We start from the raw sequence: 18,195 nt of genomic DNA, 5'->3' as shown, positions 1-18,195 counted from the left end.
CTAAAAACCTGTTTCAAAAGGCATACCCCACCGACCCAACCTAAATGCCTGCTCTCTGCAACACAACAAAACCAAAGGACGTAATGGACATAACACAACTCTTCCACTGTACGATTCCCTAATGTGGCTGTGCCACATGAACTTTATCTTACCATAATATCACTTTGTATTTGTTCACACCGGAGACTGCTAACGCCTCTCCGATACTATGTAAGCCACATTGAGCCTGCGAATAGGTGGGAAAATGTGGGATACAAATGTAACAAATAAATAAATAGAAACTATCAAAACTGAAGAAAATGCACTCCAAATCATTGCAAAAAGAGTTATTTTTCTTATGTCAGGGAAAATCATTGGTCAAAGCCAATTCAGCTTATTGTCTGGGTTTTAGAACAGAGGGTGGTACTCTTAGCGCACACACAATACAGGTCTATTTATTCACATCCACCGATTTAATTCAGAATAACAACTGCCACATGACCAACCCAAGATGCACAGTGAATATGTTGGGTCGCTTCTAAGATGTTATTTGGAAAATCAATATTTACTTCCAGGTAAACAGAGGAGAGGATTTAGGGTAACCACAAAGCACACAACAAAAAGGAAAGGCAACCCTACGTGTAAAATCCAAACAGGAAAGAGTTGTTTCCTGCATTATCCAGCGGTGTTTGTGTCACTGATCATTTATGAGGTCCACGTCTGGACTTTTATGCTGACTCTGTACCCTTGTGATGTTTGTTTTGATAAATTTTGACAAAGCAGGTTTTGCAGACACACGACTCCTGAGGTAGGTGCCACGCACCAAAACACAGATCCTTGTTGAGTCTGCTTGCATTTTTACTGATTCTCTTCAATAAACACTTTCAGCATCATCTGCGTCTGTGTTTGGATTGGAGTGCTTTTCGTGCATCCCTACTTGTTTTTTTCTCATTTTTAGGGTGGCATTCAATCCAGCCTCTAGGCAAAATGCCAATTAATCTTACCTGTAGCATTTATAAGGTAGAATGCAATAACAACTTCAACCCAGTTTACTGTCAAATGAAAAATTAGTTGTGCTTACAACAAATTTAAGTTCTGCTTAAATTAGGGCACCAAATTTAAAAAATCTGTCAGACCCTAAATCAGGAATAGAGTAAACTAACTAGATATAAATGGGAACAAACTAAATTTGTATGTATATTATGTAAGTGAGAGACCTCAGTGTCAATGGGACAAAATTAGTTACAGCTTGTGAAAACACCAAAATGTGTCTATTTATCTCAGAATATCAGGGATAAGTAGCCACATTTTGGTGTTTTTGCGAGCAGTGACTAATTTTGTGTGTCCCCAATATAATACTAGGACCTGTGGACCAATGTGACACATTTTGATAGTTTAATAGATATATACATGGGAAATCTAATTGATAGAGTGCTATATTCATTTATTGTTGTCACTTTCAAATTATGAGTGATTTTTTTTTTGCTTGCACTACACATATGAGAGACCAATGATGGTTTATTAAACGTGAATGATAGCTTCTTATAAGGCTTATATTCTGGTATGGCTTGGGAGGGTTGGAATAAAAAAGGGACAACTCTTATTGGAAGTCCCATTTGCAATCTGAACTCTCTCACTTACATAACATACAAACAAATTTACTCCCCCTTCCTGTTTACTAAGCCACACTAGCGGCTTGCGTGTGCTAATGCCGACATAGGCCATTCACTTTGAAAGGGCTGCGTTGGCATTGCTGCGCGGCTTACTGAACAGGGGGGTTAGTTTGTTCCCATTTATATCTAGATATTTTTAAACGGGAATTTGATACATTTTTTTGTAAATTAGCACAATGGTTCAGTAGTAAGTCTTGTGCACTGCCAGGTGGAGGACCAGGCTTCTATTTTCAGAACAGGCAGGGAATCCTGCAGAAGTAGCAAGGGTGTCTCCGCCATGGCTCTGATGACAGCTAATGACCAGAAAGGAGCTCAGGTCAGGGGTTTGTCATGACAATGGCTGTGCCAGATGGGAAGGGGTCTATAACCAAAGAGGAAAAATCTGTAGGAAAAATCATAGTCCAACAGAGACTAATCCCACTGAGTGGGAAACTGAAAGAAATCAGAAGAAAATGGCAAGTCAAAGTACTATAAATTTAGCACCTCATTATTTATGCGCTCAGCAGTTCTGAATTTCAGTCCTGAAGATGTGTTAGTTATCTGGTGCTAAGAAGAACTCTTAAATCGTACTTTCCAGATTTTGTGTTTTTAGCAGTAATACATACTTATCAATATTTAAAAATATATATCTGTTTTATGAATTCTGAACAAAGGAATTAAACAACCCTTTATTCACTTGCTTCTAAATTTGGCATAAAATTTCAGCACTACATTATTAAATAAAACAACTTGAATGAACTCTATGTATTTCATTGAAACTCATTCAAGTGAAGCTACATATAAGGATACAAGACGTGTATTAGAGGAAATGCTTGAGAACTTCCCCACACAGCTGTCAAAGCACCTTACCCCCAAACTGCTGGAGACCAGATTCCCTTCTACTTTAGAAAATTAAATATATTCTTTGATTTAATGGTTCTTCCAAATTTGACACATATTACTGAAACAGCTCTTCAGTCCCCAAAACAGGATGAATAGTCTATAAAATCCTGCTCATTGCAGTTTAACTGATCAGTAGTCAGACAGAAGGGCTTAAGATCAGACAGACAGGTTTATCAGTTAAACACAACACTTAAATGTGAAACTGAATAATTTGCTACATCAGCCAAGTAGCAAACTATGTTTGTCTTGCAGCCTTCTGAAAGGTCAAATTCAACTAATTTCTTAAACAAGTACAAATCCAGTAAATCCTCTCTGCTGTCCACTGGTCTATTAACGGGAACTATTTTCCCAACTACTTAATTTGCATAACAGCTTCTCGTAAATAAAAAATAAATCTTCTAATTATAAATAAATAATTCTGGTCAACTAAAGCTTTTTCTTTTCCATTCGTAGAATTCTCTCTTCCATCTGTAGAATTCTCTCATCCTTGGAGAACAATGTGAAAAACAGAGCAAAAATGAAAAGATTTGATGAGGGAGGTGGTAGAAAGAATGATGTCTATATCATTCAGGTAACAGAAACCAGAACAAACACCGAAGAACAGATGCTATCAGGATTTCAGCTTCTTTGCTCGCCTCTTTGCTTTTAATTCTGCTTCTTCGCGTCTTATCTCTTCCAAATCTTCTTCCATGCCCAGCCTCAAACTGCCAAAATAGAGAAAAAAAATGGCAAAAATAACCAAAGTGAAACCAAATGACTCAATTTTTAAGAAAAACAGGGGAGAGTCCCAACCGAGTGCTCAGGCCTCGGTGGTCAAGTGAGCCGTGCAAAAAGTAAAGAAATCTTAAGTTGAAAACAACTAGAAAACAACAGGAGGATAAAAACAAACAAAAACTGAAAGAAAATGTCAAAAGACCTTTCTCTCTGCCATATTAAATCTAGGAACAGCTCAATGCATATCTGGACACCACAGAACATTTTTTTTTAACTTTGAATTTTTATTGAATATTCACCACTTAATGGCATATCATAACACCATATATCCAAACTGTACTACTACTTAACATTTCTAGAGCGCTACTAGGGTTACGCAGCGCTGTACAAATTAGCAAAGAAGGCCAGTCCCTGCTCAAAGGAGCTTACAATCTAAAGGACGAAATGTCAAGTTGGGGCAGTCTAGGTTTTCTGAGTACAGGTGTAGTGCTTAGGTGCCGAAGGCGACATTGAAGAGGTGGGCTTTGAGCAGTGATTTGAAGATGGGCAGGGAGGGGGCCTGGCATATGGGCTCAGGGAGTTTGTTCCACGCATGGGGTAAGGCGGAAAGGCAGAAAGGGCGGAGCCTGGAGTTGGCGATGGTGGAGAAGGGTACTGAAAGGCAGGATTAGTCTTGAGAGCGGAGGGTACGGGTAGGAATGTAAGGGGAGATGAGGGTAGAGAGATAATGAGGGGCTGCAGATCGAATGCATTTGTAGGTTAGTAGGAGAAGCTTGAACTGTATGCGGTACCTGATCGGAAGCCAGTGAAGTGACTTGAGGAGAGGGGTGATATGAGTATATCGGTCCAGGCGGAAGATAAGATATGCAGCAGAGTTCTGAACGGATTGAAGGGGGGATAGATGGCTAAGTGGGAGACCAGTGAGGAGTAGGTTGCAGTAGTCAAGGCGAGAGGTAATGAGAGAGTGGATGAGAGTTCGGGTGGTGTGCTCAGAGAGGAAAGGGCGAATTTTGCTAATGTTAAAGAGGAAGAAGCGACAGGGCTATCTGCTGGATATGCGCAGAGAAGGAGAGGGAGGAGTCAAAGATGACACCGAAGTTGCGGGCAGATGAGACGGGGACGATGAGGGTATTATCAACTGAGATAGAGAGTGGAGGGAGAGGAGAAGTGGGTTTGGGTGGGAAGACAAGAAGTTCGGTCTTGGACATGTTCAGTTTCAGGTGGCGGTTGGACATCCAGGCAGCAATGTCGGATAAGCAGGCCGATACTTTGGCCTGAGTTTCCACAGTGATGTCGGGTGTGGAGAGATAAAGCTCGGTGTCGTCAGCGTAAAGATGATAGTGGAAGCCATGAGATGAGATCAGGGAGCCCAGGGAAGAGGTGTGGATTGAAAAAAAGAAGGGATCCAAGGACAGATCCCTGAGGGACTCCAACAGAGAGCGGGATAGGGGTGGAGGACGAACCATGAGAGTGTACTCTGAAGGTACGATGGGAGAGATAAGAGGAGAACCATGAGAGGACAGAGCCCTGGAACCCAAAAGAGTGTGTGGCATATCATAACACCATATATCCAAACTGTCTGTAACAGCCCACGCAGGAGCCAACATAAACACAATCACTAGTACAAACACACTGCACATAATAACATCCTATATATAATCTAACCCCCCCTTCTACTCCACTATTAACCCCCACAAAACCCAGCACTCTTACCCCCAACCCCCTCCATCTCCCCCCTCCTGATAGTAATCATACCCAAAAACCATAAAGCTGAAAACAAAAGCTCCACACCCAGGCACTAACTGGACCCAGGAGTCGATATGATAGCAGCTCCGGGGCTCAAATATTAGAGTAAAGTTTAATCACACTTGAACAACAACCGCCACCCCGAGCTGCAAGCCAAAAATCTGCATAAACGCGAAAGCTTTTGTACTTCTCCTTTTCCCCAAGCAAAGCACCCCAATCACCCCAACTGTCCCCTCCCTACCCCCAGAACTCCAGCCCACCCCTACTCCCCCACTCCACATCTTACCCCCTTCCCCCCACCATAGACGCCTAAATTCTCTTTACCCCTGCTTTTAAACGAACCCACCCCCCTTTACATCTCAAGGGCCCCTCTCTTCTATAGGCTGTACGGTACTCCATATGTAGTAATTGTCCCAGCTTTTCCTTCCACTCCTCCAGGGTAGGAGAATCCAAAGATTTCCACCTTTGGGCTATAAGACATTTAGCTGCTGCAAATCCCCAGCGAAGCCACTTGCTAACTTCCCAAGAGTCCCTTTCATTGTATAAGCCCAATAGACATTCCCGAGGCCCGCACACCAAGGATGTATTCGTCAATTTGACCAACCCTTTCACCACCCCCTGACAAAAATCTGCCACTCTGGAGCATGGCCACCATATGTGAAGAAAGGATCCTTTTTGCGTCCCACACCGCCAACATCTGTCCGACGTTCCCGGGTACATTCTCTTCAACCTTTCGGGCGTGTAGTACCATCTAGTGAGAACTTTATAAGCATTCTCCTGAACCAGGACACATACCGACGCTCTATATACCTCTTGACAAAATCTCCCATTCCTGTTCATTAAATTTACATCCCAAATCTGCTTCCCATGCCCCCTGAAACCCAAACGGTCTGGGATCAATCTCCTAAAAGAATTTATAAAGCACAGATATAGGTCTGGGAACCCTTCTCAAAATTAATCACAAATGTCCCTCTCTCTTGGGGATTTATCTCCCTCCATCCCATTGCCCCCACAAAGTGCTGACCCTGCACATAAGCAAACCTATCCCCCTCTGCCAGACCATATCTGGAACACAGCATCTCAAAACTCAGCATTTTACCCCCCTGCAGCACATTTTATCCCTCCTTTCCCATTGTACAAATCTAGCATTTACCCTCCCCGCCCTAAATTTTGGTTCCCACCGCAGGGATGTCAAGGTCGAAACCTCACCCAGCTGACCCCATCTCCTCCTAACCACCCTCCACACCCCTAACAAATGTTTCACATATGGATTATGCAACCAATCACATAACCCCCCCCCCTCTCTCTGTAGTCCACAAGTATGAGTGCAGTTCCCTCCCCCTACTATAAGACTTTTCCACCTGGCTTCCTGGCTTCATAAGCTCACTCTCCCAGTCCATAAGCATCCTCACCTGGGCTGCATAATAATACCATTCAATATTAGGAACTACTCTCCCTCCCCTCTCAGGAGCCCCCCGCATAATCCGACTCCCTAACCTGGGGTGTTTCCCATTCCAAATAAACTGTGTTACCAGCCCCTGTATCTGTTTAATTATCCCACTAGGAGGTTCAACAGGTAAAGCTTGAAAGAAAAATAGCAACCTTGGCAGAACATTAATTACTGCCATCCACCCCCACCAAGACAACCACAACCCCTTCCATCGAGACAACTTGGACCTAATTTGACCCACTATCTTACCATAGTTAATACTGCTCACCCGTTTTAAGTCACAAGGAATTTGAATCCCCAGATACCGCATTTTACTTTTTGCCCATTTAAATGGAAATCTCCCCCCCCCCCCCCCCCCCAATCTAGTTGCCTCCTCTGGGGATAACGATATTCCCAATATCTCACTTTTATCCATGTTGACCTTAAACCCCGCACACACCTCAAACTCACCTATAATCTCCAATATCTTGGGCGTTTGCTCTGGATCTACCACATACAGCAACACATCATCCGCAAATAATGCCAATCTATGTTCCCTCCCCCCCACCCTAACTCTTCTCAAATCTGGATGTTGTCGTATTGTTTCTGTCAAAGGCTCCATATACAATGCAAACAGAAGAGGAGAGAGCGAGCATCCCTGTCTGGTCCCTCTCCCTATGGAAAAGAAGCTCGTATATCCCCCATTTATTTTATTTTTATTACATTTGTACCCCGCGCTTTCCCACTCATGGCAGGCTCAATGCGGCTTACATATTGTATACAGGTACTTATTTGTACCTGGGGCAATGGAGGGTTAAGTGACTTGCCCAGAGTCACAAGGAGCTGCCTGTGCCTGAAGAGGGAATAGAACTCAGCTCTTCAGGACCAAAGTCCACCACCCTAACCACTAGGCCACTCCTCCACTCCTGAGACAGCCACTTACAAAAGTTGCCTCCCAAGTCCATATGTTCCAACACAGCCCGCAGAAATCCCCAACTTACCCTATCAAAGGCCTTCTTGGCATCCATAGCTAACAATACCATCCCCCTACCCCCCTCTGCGCTTCCCATATCAGATGTAAAGTGCGCTGAATACTATCCCCCACCTGCCTTCTAGGAATAAACCCCGCCTGGTCCACATTCACTAATTTAGATAATACCCTAGCTAGCCTATTAGCCAACACCTTATCTACTACTTTTGCATCCACATTCAATAACGAAATGGGCCTATAGGATCCACAGCTCCCTGGATCTTTCCCTGGCTTAGGGATAACTACCACCCCCGCCTCAGACATAGACTTGGTAAGCCCTCCCCACTCCAAAACTCAATTTCCCACCCTCATTAATAAATCACTCCTTCATTTACATAACATTTATAGAATTTCCCTGAATAGACGTCTAATCTGGGAGCTTTCCCATTTGACAGCCTCTTAATCACCCCCTGTACCTCTCCCAATCTAATAGGCTCCCCAATTCTAACCTTCTCCTCGTCGTCCAACTGCTGCAGGGGAATCCTATCCAAAAACTGGACCCACCCTCCTCCCTGACCCCCCTTCTGCTCTGTACAAATTGCTGTAATATTTCAAAAAGTATTCTCTTATTTCCTTATCAGTATACTTCCAACTCCACCCCCTTGAATCTTTTGGATATTAGAGTGCCCCTTTCTCACCCTCAAATATCTGGCTAACATTTTGCTAGATTTATTTGCAAATTCAAAAAACTGCTGCTTTAATTTATAGCGCATGAACTCCATTTCCTCCATCTGCATTTTCATCAATTCTCCTCTCACTTCCCTTAACTCTTTCCAGACTCGCACATCAGGGTTCCTCTTATGCAACTGCTCCAGATATTGCAACCTCTTCCTTAATTCCAAGGACCACTTTCCTCGCTCTTGCTTCCTCCTGGCTCCCCATTTTATCAAAACCCCCCACACCACCACCTTCAAAGCATCCCAGAGAGTACCATCAGACACTTCCCCATTATCATTAAAACGCCTAAATTCCTGTATAGCCTAACATCCTCCCAAATATCCTCATCTCCCAAGAGTCTCATTCCAGATCCCCCTACGACCTTCCAGTACCATACCTTGCAATTTAACCCAGGTTGGCGCATGGTCCGAAACACTTGTTTCTATTTCCGCTCCCTCCACCATATGCCACGCATTACGATGGACCCATATCCCATCCAGCCTAGAATAGGACTGTGCTGTGTGGGAGTAAAAGGTATAATCTCTCTGAGTTCCATGTAGCAGTCTGCAGCAATCCACCACCTCTAACCCTTTTGTGAATTGCCACAAGGCTTTTCTCCCCTGACCACTATGATAACCTCCCCCTTTTGAATGGTCCAATCTAGCATCCGGGCCCAAATTGAAATCCCTCCCCCACCACTATATGACCTCCTGCAAATCCCAACAGTTCCACCTTTAACTTTTGAAAGAATTTCCCCTGATTCACATTTGGGGCATAAATATTAATCAGCGTAAATTCCTTACCCTCCAACCTTCCTCTAAGGGCCACACATCTCCCCTCTTTATCCCTAAACACCTTGTTAGTCACAAACCCACAGTTTTTCCATATTAAAATAGCTATCCCCCCTACCCTCTTCACCCCCTCCCCTTGATGCGTCACCACTTCTTGATATTGCCTACGACGTAACATATGGGCATCCCGTGGCCTCAGGTGGGTTTCTTGCAAAAATGTAATCTCCCAGTTCAATCTCCCCAGCTCTTTAAACACTCTACTAAGCTTCCCAGGGTTATTTAATCCATTCACGTTCCATGTACCTACCACCAAAGCTGCTACCCGCCCGACCCCCCTTCCCCGCCTCCCATCGCTACTCTCCCCAAGCCTCCCTGCCCCCCCCAACAGTGCCTGACCTGCCAACCTGCAGACCAGCCATCACCAAGGAAATGACATTCAGACCCAAAAGCTCCCCAGCTAATAACCCAAGCCCTATCTATCCTCTATCCCCCCCCCCACTCTCCCTCTCCCCCACCCCTACCCCCTAAGCTACTCCTACATCTATAACCCTCCCTTCAAATCCCTCCCCCATAACCCACCCACCATTTCTTTTACACTACCCCAGTCCTTTTTGCTGGTTGCCAATCTTATGCAACACCTCTCCACTCCACCCCTTCAAGCATTAGGCTTCACAGTTGTCTTCCCTCTCGCCATCTCAGACTGCCAAATCTTAACTGGACCAGAGTCTTTAACCCTCTCAGCCAACCCCAAACGATTCAGAAGTCCTTTGCATCCCAAAGCCTGTAAAGCGGACCACGCCTCCTCCAGGGTCTTAATCTTGCGGGATTTACCCTCCACCATTAGCCACATGGCAAAGGGAAACAACCACCTATATCGCATCCCCTTAGCCCTCATAAAAGCAGTCACTTCTCTTAAGGATTTGCGCTTCTGCAAAATGCTCCAGGCCAAGTCCTGATACACCCCGATTCTGCAATTTTTCCATTTGATTTCTCCTTGCTGCCTCATCTTAGCCAAAATCTTCTCCTTTATAGGGAAGTCTGCAAAACAGACCACAATATCCCTCGGAGCAAAGTCCTGCTGTGGCCCTGGCGCCCTATGAGCTCGTTGGATTTGCAGATCAGACCTATCCCTCCTTCCTTCAGGATACAGGATAAACTCACATAGCTCCTGAATCACTGCCGAGCAACTGACAAACAGATCAGACTCTGGGATTCCCTTAAAACGCAAATTATTTCTTCTGGACCTGTTTTCCAGGTCTTCCAACTGCTCCTTAACACATTGGATATCCTCCTGACCCTCCATGAGTACTTGTCGCACTGAGCCCACTTCTTTCTTGAAGGTGTCTACCTCCTCCTCTACCTCACCAACTCGAGACCCCAAGTCCCTCAACTCAGCATGTATGTCTCTCATTGCCATATGAATGTCTTTCCGCACTCCCACAAAGTCTTCCTTGAGGCCCTGGAACCAAGCCTTTACCGCATTGCTCCCCAACTCCCCCCATCTCAGATTCACTCTCCTCCAGCTGGCTAGCCTCGGACGGCACCGCTGCCCCCTCCATTCTGCTCAATCCACTCTTTCAGCTCCACCTCACCCATTGCACCTTGGCTTCAGCCCTCTCAGACTCCACACCTCCAGCAACTTCCTCCTCCTCGGCCCCTCCTGCAACACTCACCACCTCCATATCTGTATGGCACTCCAGGCCCCTCCGGTCCACCTGATCACAGGGCTGCTCCACTAAATTCGCCGTTCCGCCGGGCACACCCGTCCTCAGCTCCAGAGCACCCTCTGCTCCACCCGACGCTCCCCTCCAAGCTGAGGACACCGCTGACTTTCCAGTGCAGCGTTCCGAGCTTGCTCCTCCGACGGTACTGCTAACTCCACTGCAGGGGTCTCATCCACTTCACCCAAGCTCATTTCCAAAACTGCTTCACCCGCAGGCTCATTTCGCCGCACAGCTGCTGTCGCCGCCACCTTAACAGAGCCCCGCACGGACCCTGCCGACTTCGCCGCCCGTTTTCCTCCAGGCATCACAGAGAACTTAAATTCTCGAAACCCTTCTTAGGGGGCATCCTGCCACTTCCAAATACCTCTTTTCCTTCTTCTGGAACTTAATATGGACGGGTTTTTGCACTTTAAATCGTGTGCCCTGATGAAGCTCTCGTTTCAAGCTTCCAGCTCTCTGCGTGACATCACCACAGAACATTTTATGGTGCAAATAATACAGCCAATTCAGTCATGCTGATAGCACTAAGTCAACATTACTCTCACCCTTATGCCACTAAAATGTATTTTACCCAGAGAGTGTATTTCCTGTATTTTGGTCTATTACTTCCAATATGGGAGCTCATGGTGCAGACAGGAAGTGACAACTTGAAGAATTTCTGTGTTTTTGATCAAGGAAGATGAATTAGCTTAACCTGAAACAGATTTGGTCACTTCTGCCTTCATCGGCAAACTGCTTTAAAAAAATCACTTCTTATTTTCAGTGCTTAATCAAATTTAATGCTGTTAAACTAAAGGCTAAATTGTGCCATGGGCACAGCCAGTGGTTTTTTTTTTTTTGTAGAAAAAAAAAGGTGTCAGTACTCATTATAGGCGGGATCACCACATATGGCTCCACCCCTATGATAGCCACACCCCTTATACCAGTCATGGTGCATATAAACAGACATCATTGAAAATATTATACTAGTATAGGAGGAAAAAATAATGTGATTTTCTTTCATTATAAATAATTTCTGTAAGCTGTTACTGTTCCAGTATACCCAGTGCAAAATTAGACAGCAGATGTAAATTCTCAAATTGGACATATTCCAAACACTAAAATGAAAATAAAATGATTTTTTTTCTACCTTTGTTGTCTGGTGACTGTTTTTCTATCCATATTGGTCCCAGTCTCTGATTCTGCTGCTCTTTATCTGTTCTCTTAACTCCGCTTCCAGGGCTTCCTTTCCATTTATTTCTTTACTTTCCTCCTTTCTTCTTCATTTCTTGCCCTACAAGCATAAGTAAAAGCTGGGTCCTCCTCCATGGAACTGACTGGAGGAGGTATAACGTCCTCCGTGGAATTGACTGGAGGAGGTATAACGTGGATCCAGCTTTTGCCTATTTTCTCCATCCATGTGCAGTTTTTCTCCTCTCTTCCTTTTCCCTCATCTCCATCCATGTGCATCGTCTTTTTTCTTTCCTCCCCTCCATCCATGTCCTCAGCACTTCTCCTCTCCTCCATCCATGTCCAGCATGTCTCCTCTCTCTTCCCTCCCCTGTAGCCATATCTCTATATATAAAAGGCACCACCAACGTTCTAAATTAAGCCTCCAGCCGGAAGTGTGAAGGGGGAGAGATATCCGGTTTCCCCATGAGTGTCTGCCCCGCCCTCGCACTATCTGTAACACAAACAGTGAAGGAAAACACAACAAAGCACGAAATCAAATCGCTCTCTCTGTAACAGTGAAGGGCTCAGAGGGGGGAGGGGAGAGAGGGCAGAAGCCCTCACTATCTCTGTAACACAAACACAGCACAGCAGGAAACTTAACACTGAAGGACTCGACTCTCAGGGGGGAGGGGACAGAGAGCAGAGGGGACAGACAGCACAGGGAAAGGGGCAGAGGGCACTGACACACACACTCCCACATGCACACAGAAGAAAACCTTGCTAGCCCCCGTTTCATTTGCATCAGAAACGGGGCTTTTTTACTAGTAAAGCAATAATTCTCTCTCCCCTCTCCTCCATCCAAGTCCAGCATTTCTCCTCTCTCCCCGCCAACCCCTCCATCCATCCATGTCCAGCAATTCTCCTCTATCTCCTGCTCTCCTCTCCATCCATTTCTCCTCTCTTCCCTGCCCTCCTCTCCATATGCATCTCCTTCCTCTTCCCTCATCTCCATCCATGTCCAGCATGTCTCCTCTCCACCCTGCCCTCCCATGTCCAGCGATTCTCCTCTGTCCCCTGTCCTCCCCTGCCATCCATGTCCAGCGATTCTCCCTTCCCTGCCCTTCCCTCCCATCCATGTCCAGCAATTCTCCTCTCTCCCCTACCCTCCCTTCCCATCCATGTCCAGCAATTCTCTCTTCCCTGCCCTCCCCTCCCATCCATGTCCAGCAATTCTCCTCTCCTCACCCCTCCCTCTCTTCCCTGCTCTCCCCTCCCATCCATGTCCAGCAATTCTCTCTTCCCTGCCCTCCCCTCCCAACGATGTCCAGCGATTCTCCTCTCCTCACCCCTCAATGTCCAGCAATTCTCTCTTCCCTGCCCTCCCCTCCCATCAATGTCCAGCGATTCTCCTCTCTCCCCTGCCCTCCCCTCTCATCCATGTCCAGCGATTCTTCTTCCCCCAGCCCATCCTCCTTCTTCACTGCCTGCCTGCCAGCCAGTGAAGCAATAAAGGCTGCCAGCATCGGACTCGGAAGCGCAAACGGTGCAGCCATTGAAAGAGGCTGGCAGCGTCGGAGTTTCCCTCTGTGAGTCCTGCCTATGCGGAAACAGGAAGTTGAAACAAAGTTGGCGGGAAGTGACGTCATCTGAGAACATGGCAGCTTAAACGCTGTGCTCCCGAGAACCCACAGCATTTTATTGCAGTCTCCTGGCTCATAGCGAGTAATCTTAGCCAGATCGGCAAGTTGGTGGTACCTGAAGCATGAGGGATCTGGAGAAGTGATGCAAACCCGTGCAGAGCCAGTCAATCTCTCCCAATTCGCGTTTGAGAGCGACACGGCCAAGAAACGCATGGCGGCCTGGGCGGAGGAGGCTCTTGAGGAACAGAAGCTGAGCGGGGTGCAGTAATCTGGGGATATGTTCCCAACGCAGGATCGGGCGGAACCCAAAGAAGGAGGTTTCCCGGAGCTGCACTCCTGTCTGCAGGAAATCCGTACGGACTTGAAAGCAGTCTGGTCGGATCTGGCCGCCTTGGGAGCTGATCTGAGAGGCAAGATCACAGAACTGGGACGGAGAGTAGAGGAAGCTAAAGGCCAGCTCGACGACCACTCGGAGGCAATTGGATCTATAGATCGGCAGATCACTGATGTTCGCATTGGCCAGCAACTAATGTCCGACAAACTAGAAGACCTGGAAATCGGAGTAGACGTAATAATCTCCGGTTTCGCGGCCTACCTGAGACCCTGACATATCAGGATAGTGAGTAGGTTGTCCGAGTGGTCAGCTCACTACTATCAGCATCGAAGTCACCTATTGCGCCAGAAAAAGTAATTCTGGAGAGAGCCCATCGAGCTCTGGGACCGACTAGGAAGAATCTCTCTAAAGACATCATAGAATGCTTTCAGGATTTCAAGCTGAAAGAATGAGTAATAACAGCAGCACAACAAGCGAGTGGCTTTAAATGGGACTCCTATTCTGTGGAGATATATCAGGATCTTGCAGCAGCCACCTTGAAATGCCTGGCTGACCTGAAACCTGTCACAGCCAGACTACGGGACCTGGGCATTCGCTATAGGTGGAGTCACCCGTTTGCGTTGGTTTTTTATAAGGATGGAAAACAGCACCAGATTAAATCGGTTTCAGAGGCACACAAGGTCCTTCTGGTGGGAGAGCTGGCAGCAACACCATCAACATCCGGAATGTCTCGATCGGACACGGGCTTAAGGACACATCTGAAATGGCAACAAGTGGGGCACAAGCTCCTGCAGTGCCAGCAGTAACCTGAAGTTGGTCTTGGAGTTTATAATATACCTAGGTTTTTTCTGTGGTGACCTGGATGGGTCACTTTTCGGTGATCAGCTCTGAGCTGTGATGGCTGTTGCCTTGTTTAAAGGGGTTGAGAGTTGGGCTTGTTTGATGTTAAATTTGGGTGTATGGCAGAGTCAGGGGACATAGTGAACTGCCATGTTTGAACTAAGGGCAGTCGAAAGGGGGTTCAGTACAAATGGCAGCATAATTGGCTATGGATGAATGGGAGTGGGACGGGGAGGGGGGGAGGGGAAGAAACTTATTAGGGGAAGGGAAGGGTCTCATCAGGCAGGGGGGAGAGGTCGGGGGGAGAAGGGGAGGGCAGGCTGGCGGTTAGCAGAGGAGTGGGAGAGAAGTGGGGGTGGAGGGCCCAACAGACGGTAGGTGTAGGAGTGTAATACTGTTAGTATGTCAGACATAAAGTTAATGGCTCTTGAATGTCAGGGGTTTGAATGTATATATGAAGCGCCAGTTGCTATTTCTGGAACTGGTTCGCTTAAGGGTGGACACTGCCTTGATCCAAGAGATGCATTTAAAGCCACAGCATGAATATTTGTGTAAACACCGTAATTATCCTCATATGTATTTTGCATCCAATTGTGCGGGGGGGGGGGGGGTAAGATCAGGGGGGTTCTGATTGCATTGAATGATTCCCACCCTTGGGGTGTCGAAAAAATCATCCGAGATAAGGGGGGACGATTTATACTAGTAGTCTGTAAAGTGGGGACACAAAAATATACTATAGTAAATATATATGGGCCTAACGCAGACCATAGCGAATTTTTTCACCAATTAGATCAGTTAATACTGACACATGGGGAGGGGGCACTTTTAGTTGGGGGGGGGGACTTTAATCTCACCCTCAACCCTCAGTTAGACAATTCAACCCTAACAATACAATATGCCCAATAGAGTCGCTTACTGCTTCATACATTTCGAGCTAGGTGGCAACTGACAGATCTCAGGCGGCACAAGAATCCAGCATTCTTCTCCCCAGTTCACCGATCCTATTCATGTATAGATGCTTCCATTCTCTCTGGGGTTGTGGATCAGAGGATAGAGACGCGCACATGGTCGGATCATAGCCGGTTACTTTGTGTCTTCGTCTTCGGAATTGGTTGAAAAATACACCGCAATGGAGACTAGATGATGCCTTGTTGTCTGAGGTGACACATACAGTAAGTACATAAGTAATGCCATACTGGGAAAAGACCAAAGGTCCATCGAGCCCAGCATCCTGTCCACAACAGCAGCCAATCCAAGTCAAGGGCACCTGGCAAGCTACCCAAACGTACAAACATTTTATACAAGTTATTCCCGAAATTGTGGATTTTTCCCAAGTCCATTTAGTAGCGGTCTATGGACTTGTCCTTTAGGAAACCGTCCAACCCCTTTTTATGCTTAACTCTTATTTATTGACGATAATAGCAATACAAAACATTATGAATATACATACAGAATGTCAGAATACAAAAACAACAATCCACCAGCGTTCCCATAAACGTCAATGATTTTCGTTTTCCTCCCCTCCCCTTGCATGTTATGTTTAAATCCCGTTTATTCTTAAACTACCTAACACATTACATGTTTCTCATGTTGCATTTCTCATTTATTGCTTACAATATTTCTTTAAATCCCATCCCATCTTCCCTCCCCCCCCCCAACACAAAACTCTCTGTTCCTCATTATTGTATGGCTATTCTCCTTTAACCTTAACAGTTCAGCAGATGACTACGAGCCGCTGGGGTGAGGGTCTCCCAGAAGGGGGCCCAACATAATTGGAACTTTCCGCCCACCTCCGAGTCCCAGTTTGTAACTCCCATCCGCTCAAGGTGCAATAATAACAGCATCTTTCCTGCCATTGCTGTCCAGTGGGTGGATGAGGGGAGATCCACTCGGCTAGTATGGCTTGCTTGGCAACGATAACAGTCTTGTGTACAAAATCTGTAAATCCTCTGGGGCTAGGTACTCCTAATTTGGGTTGGCCAAACAATAATGTTACATCATAACTCCATGTTGAATCCCAAATCTTGGATACGTTAGAAAGGATACCCCTCCAAAACCTTCTCACCCCTGCACAGCTCCAAAACATGTGGCCCAGTGTCGCTCCTTCATGGCCACATTTCGGGCATGAGCCCCAGGGGGACACACCCATGTGAAAGGCACACCTAGGGGCTATGTATAGGCGTAAGGCAAATTTATATTGTAGCTCCCAATGACTCACTGCTTTGGACGAACGTCTAATAGACAGTACGTGTGCTTTCAGTTGTGCACTATCTATAGTTTCCAAGAGATCAGCACTCCATTGCTGCGCCAATGTTACATAGTCCAATTCCGCCGCCGTGTCTCATATGTGCCTATGGTGGAACGTGAGGGGCACCTCTTGCTGCGCTGCCAGTGAAAATGCACCGGAGAGCTCTTCTTGTACATCTTCCGCCAAGGACTCCCACTCTAAGGAGTCTACGTAATGCTTAAGTTGTAAGTAATAGAATTCTTCTTTTTTCAACAGTCCATATTCCAGTTGCAAGTCCGGGAAGGTCCTAATCCGGCCCTCTCTAGTAAGCACATCGGATAAATACACCATCCCTTTATTTTTCCATTTTTGAAACACTGGATAATCCGACCCAGATCAAAGTTCACGTTTTCACAAATGGACAAAATGGTGTTATCCTTGCAGAGAATTTATGCAAACGACATACCCAGCACCATACCGCCTTTGCCATAGTCATGATCATGGAGTGTTTTAGTATGTCTGGAATCGGCGGTCCCCCTACATGCAGATAATTTGTGAAGTGTATTTTAGGTTCTATTTGCAACTCCAGATCTGTGTTAGAAAAGTCCTTCATTCCTCGGAACCAGTCATTAACATGACGCATTCCACATGCCACCGACATCTGTCTCACGCTCAGCACTCCCAGTCCTCCATATTCCACAGGGATATTTAAGACAGACATAAGAAGGCGTGCCTTTTTCTTTTGCCAGAAGAATCTTTGAAGTATTTTATTTAGTTTCCTCTCGTCTGCTCTCTCCAAGTATAAGGGCAATGTTTGGAAGACATATAACCACTTTGGAATGATGCACATATTAAAAAGTGCTATCCGTCCTAGCAACATTATAGGCAGGGAACCCCACATGCTCAGCCTTTCCTCCGTTTCTTTTAACAACCAGCCCACGTTTTCTCTATATAGCATGCCCAGCTCTGCAGGGATCTTTATTCCTAAATATTTTATTGGGTCTATCGTTCAGATTAGTTGCTGTGGACCACTCCATCTTCCCACACCCTCAGCTGCAACTGGGAGGATATATTGATTTTGTATAATTTAATTTAAAACCCAACAATCCCCCAAATCTCATCATCTCATCCAGCAGAGACTCCAATGAGCTGGCAGGGTTCGTTATAATTAAGAGGAGATCATCTACATAGGCGAACACCTTAAGTTGCCGCTCTCCCACTATCACCCCCTGTATCTCCTTTTTCCTCTTCATGGCCCTCAGCAGGGGCTCCACTGCCAGCACAAATAATAGTGGTGAAAGGGGACATCCCTGCCTCGTGCCCCTGTTTATCGGAAACTCGCTCTCCCTCTCTCCATTAATTATTACACTCGCTCTA

General features: G+C 46.0%; 1 protein-coding gene across 1 annotated transcript in view; it reads right to left on the bottom strand.

Annotated features, from left to right (window-relative positions):
* Positions 1-278: 278 nt before the first annotated feature.
* The window catches only part of SPTY2D1 (SPT2 chromatin protein domain containing 1), a 281,070-nt gene continuing 263,153 nt past the window's right edge, over positions 279-18,195 (bottom strand). Inside the window, exon 6 of the mRNA XM_030201111.1 lies at positions 279-3,238. Within this exon, the coding sequence (XP_030056971.1) occupies positions 3,145-3,238 (94 nt within the window). The 3' untranslated portion in view covers positions 279-3,144. The remainder of the gene's footprint in view (positions 3,239-18,195) is intronic.

This window comes from Microcaecilia unicolor, chromosome 4, assembly GCF_901765095.1.
Source record: "Microcaecilia unicolor chromosome 4, aMicUni1.1, whole genome shotgun sequence".
Taxonomy (NCBI): domain Eukaryota; kingdom Metazoa; phylum Chordata; class Amphibia; order Gymnophiona; family Siphonopidae; genus Microcaecilia; species Microcaecilia unicolor.
Note: the sequence above shows the minus strand (reverse complement) of the source record. Positions and strands in the feature narration are given on the sequence as shown.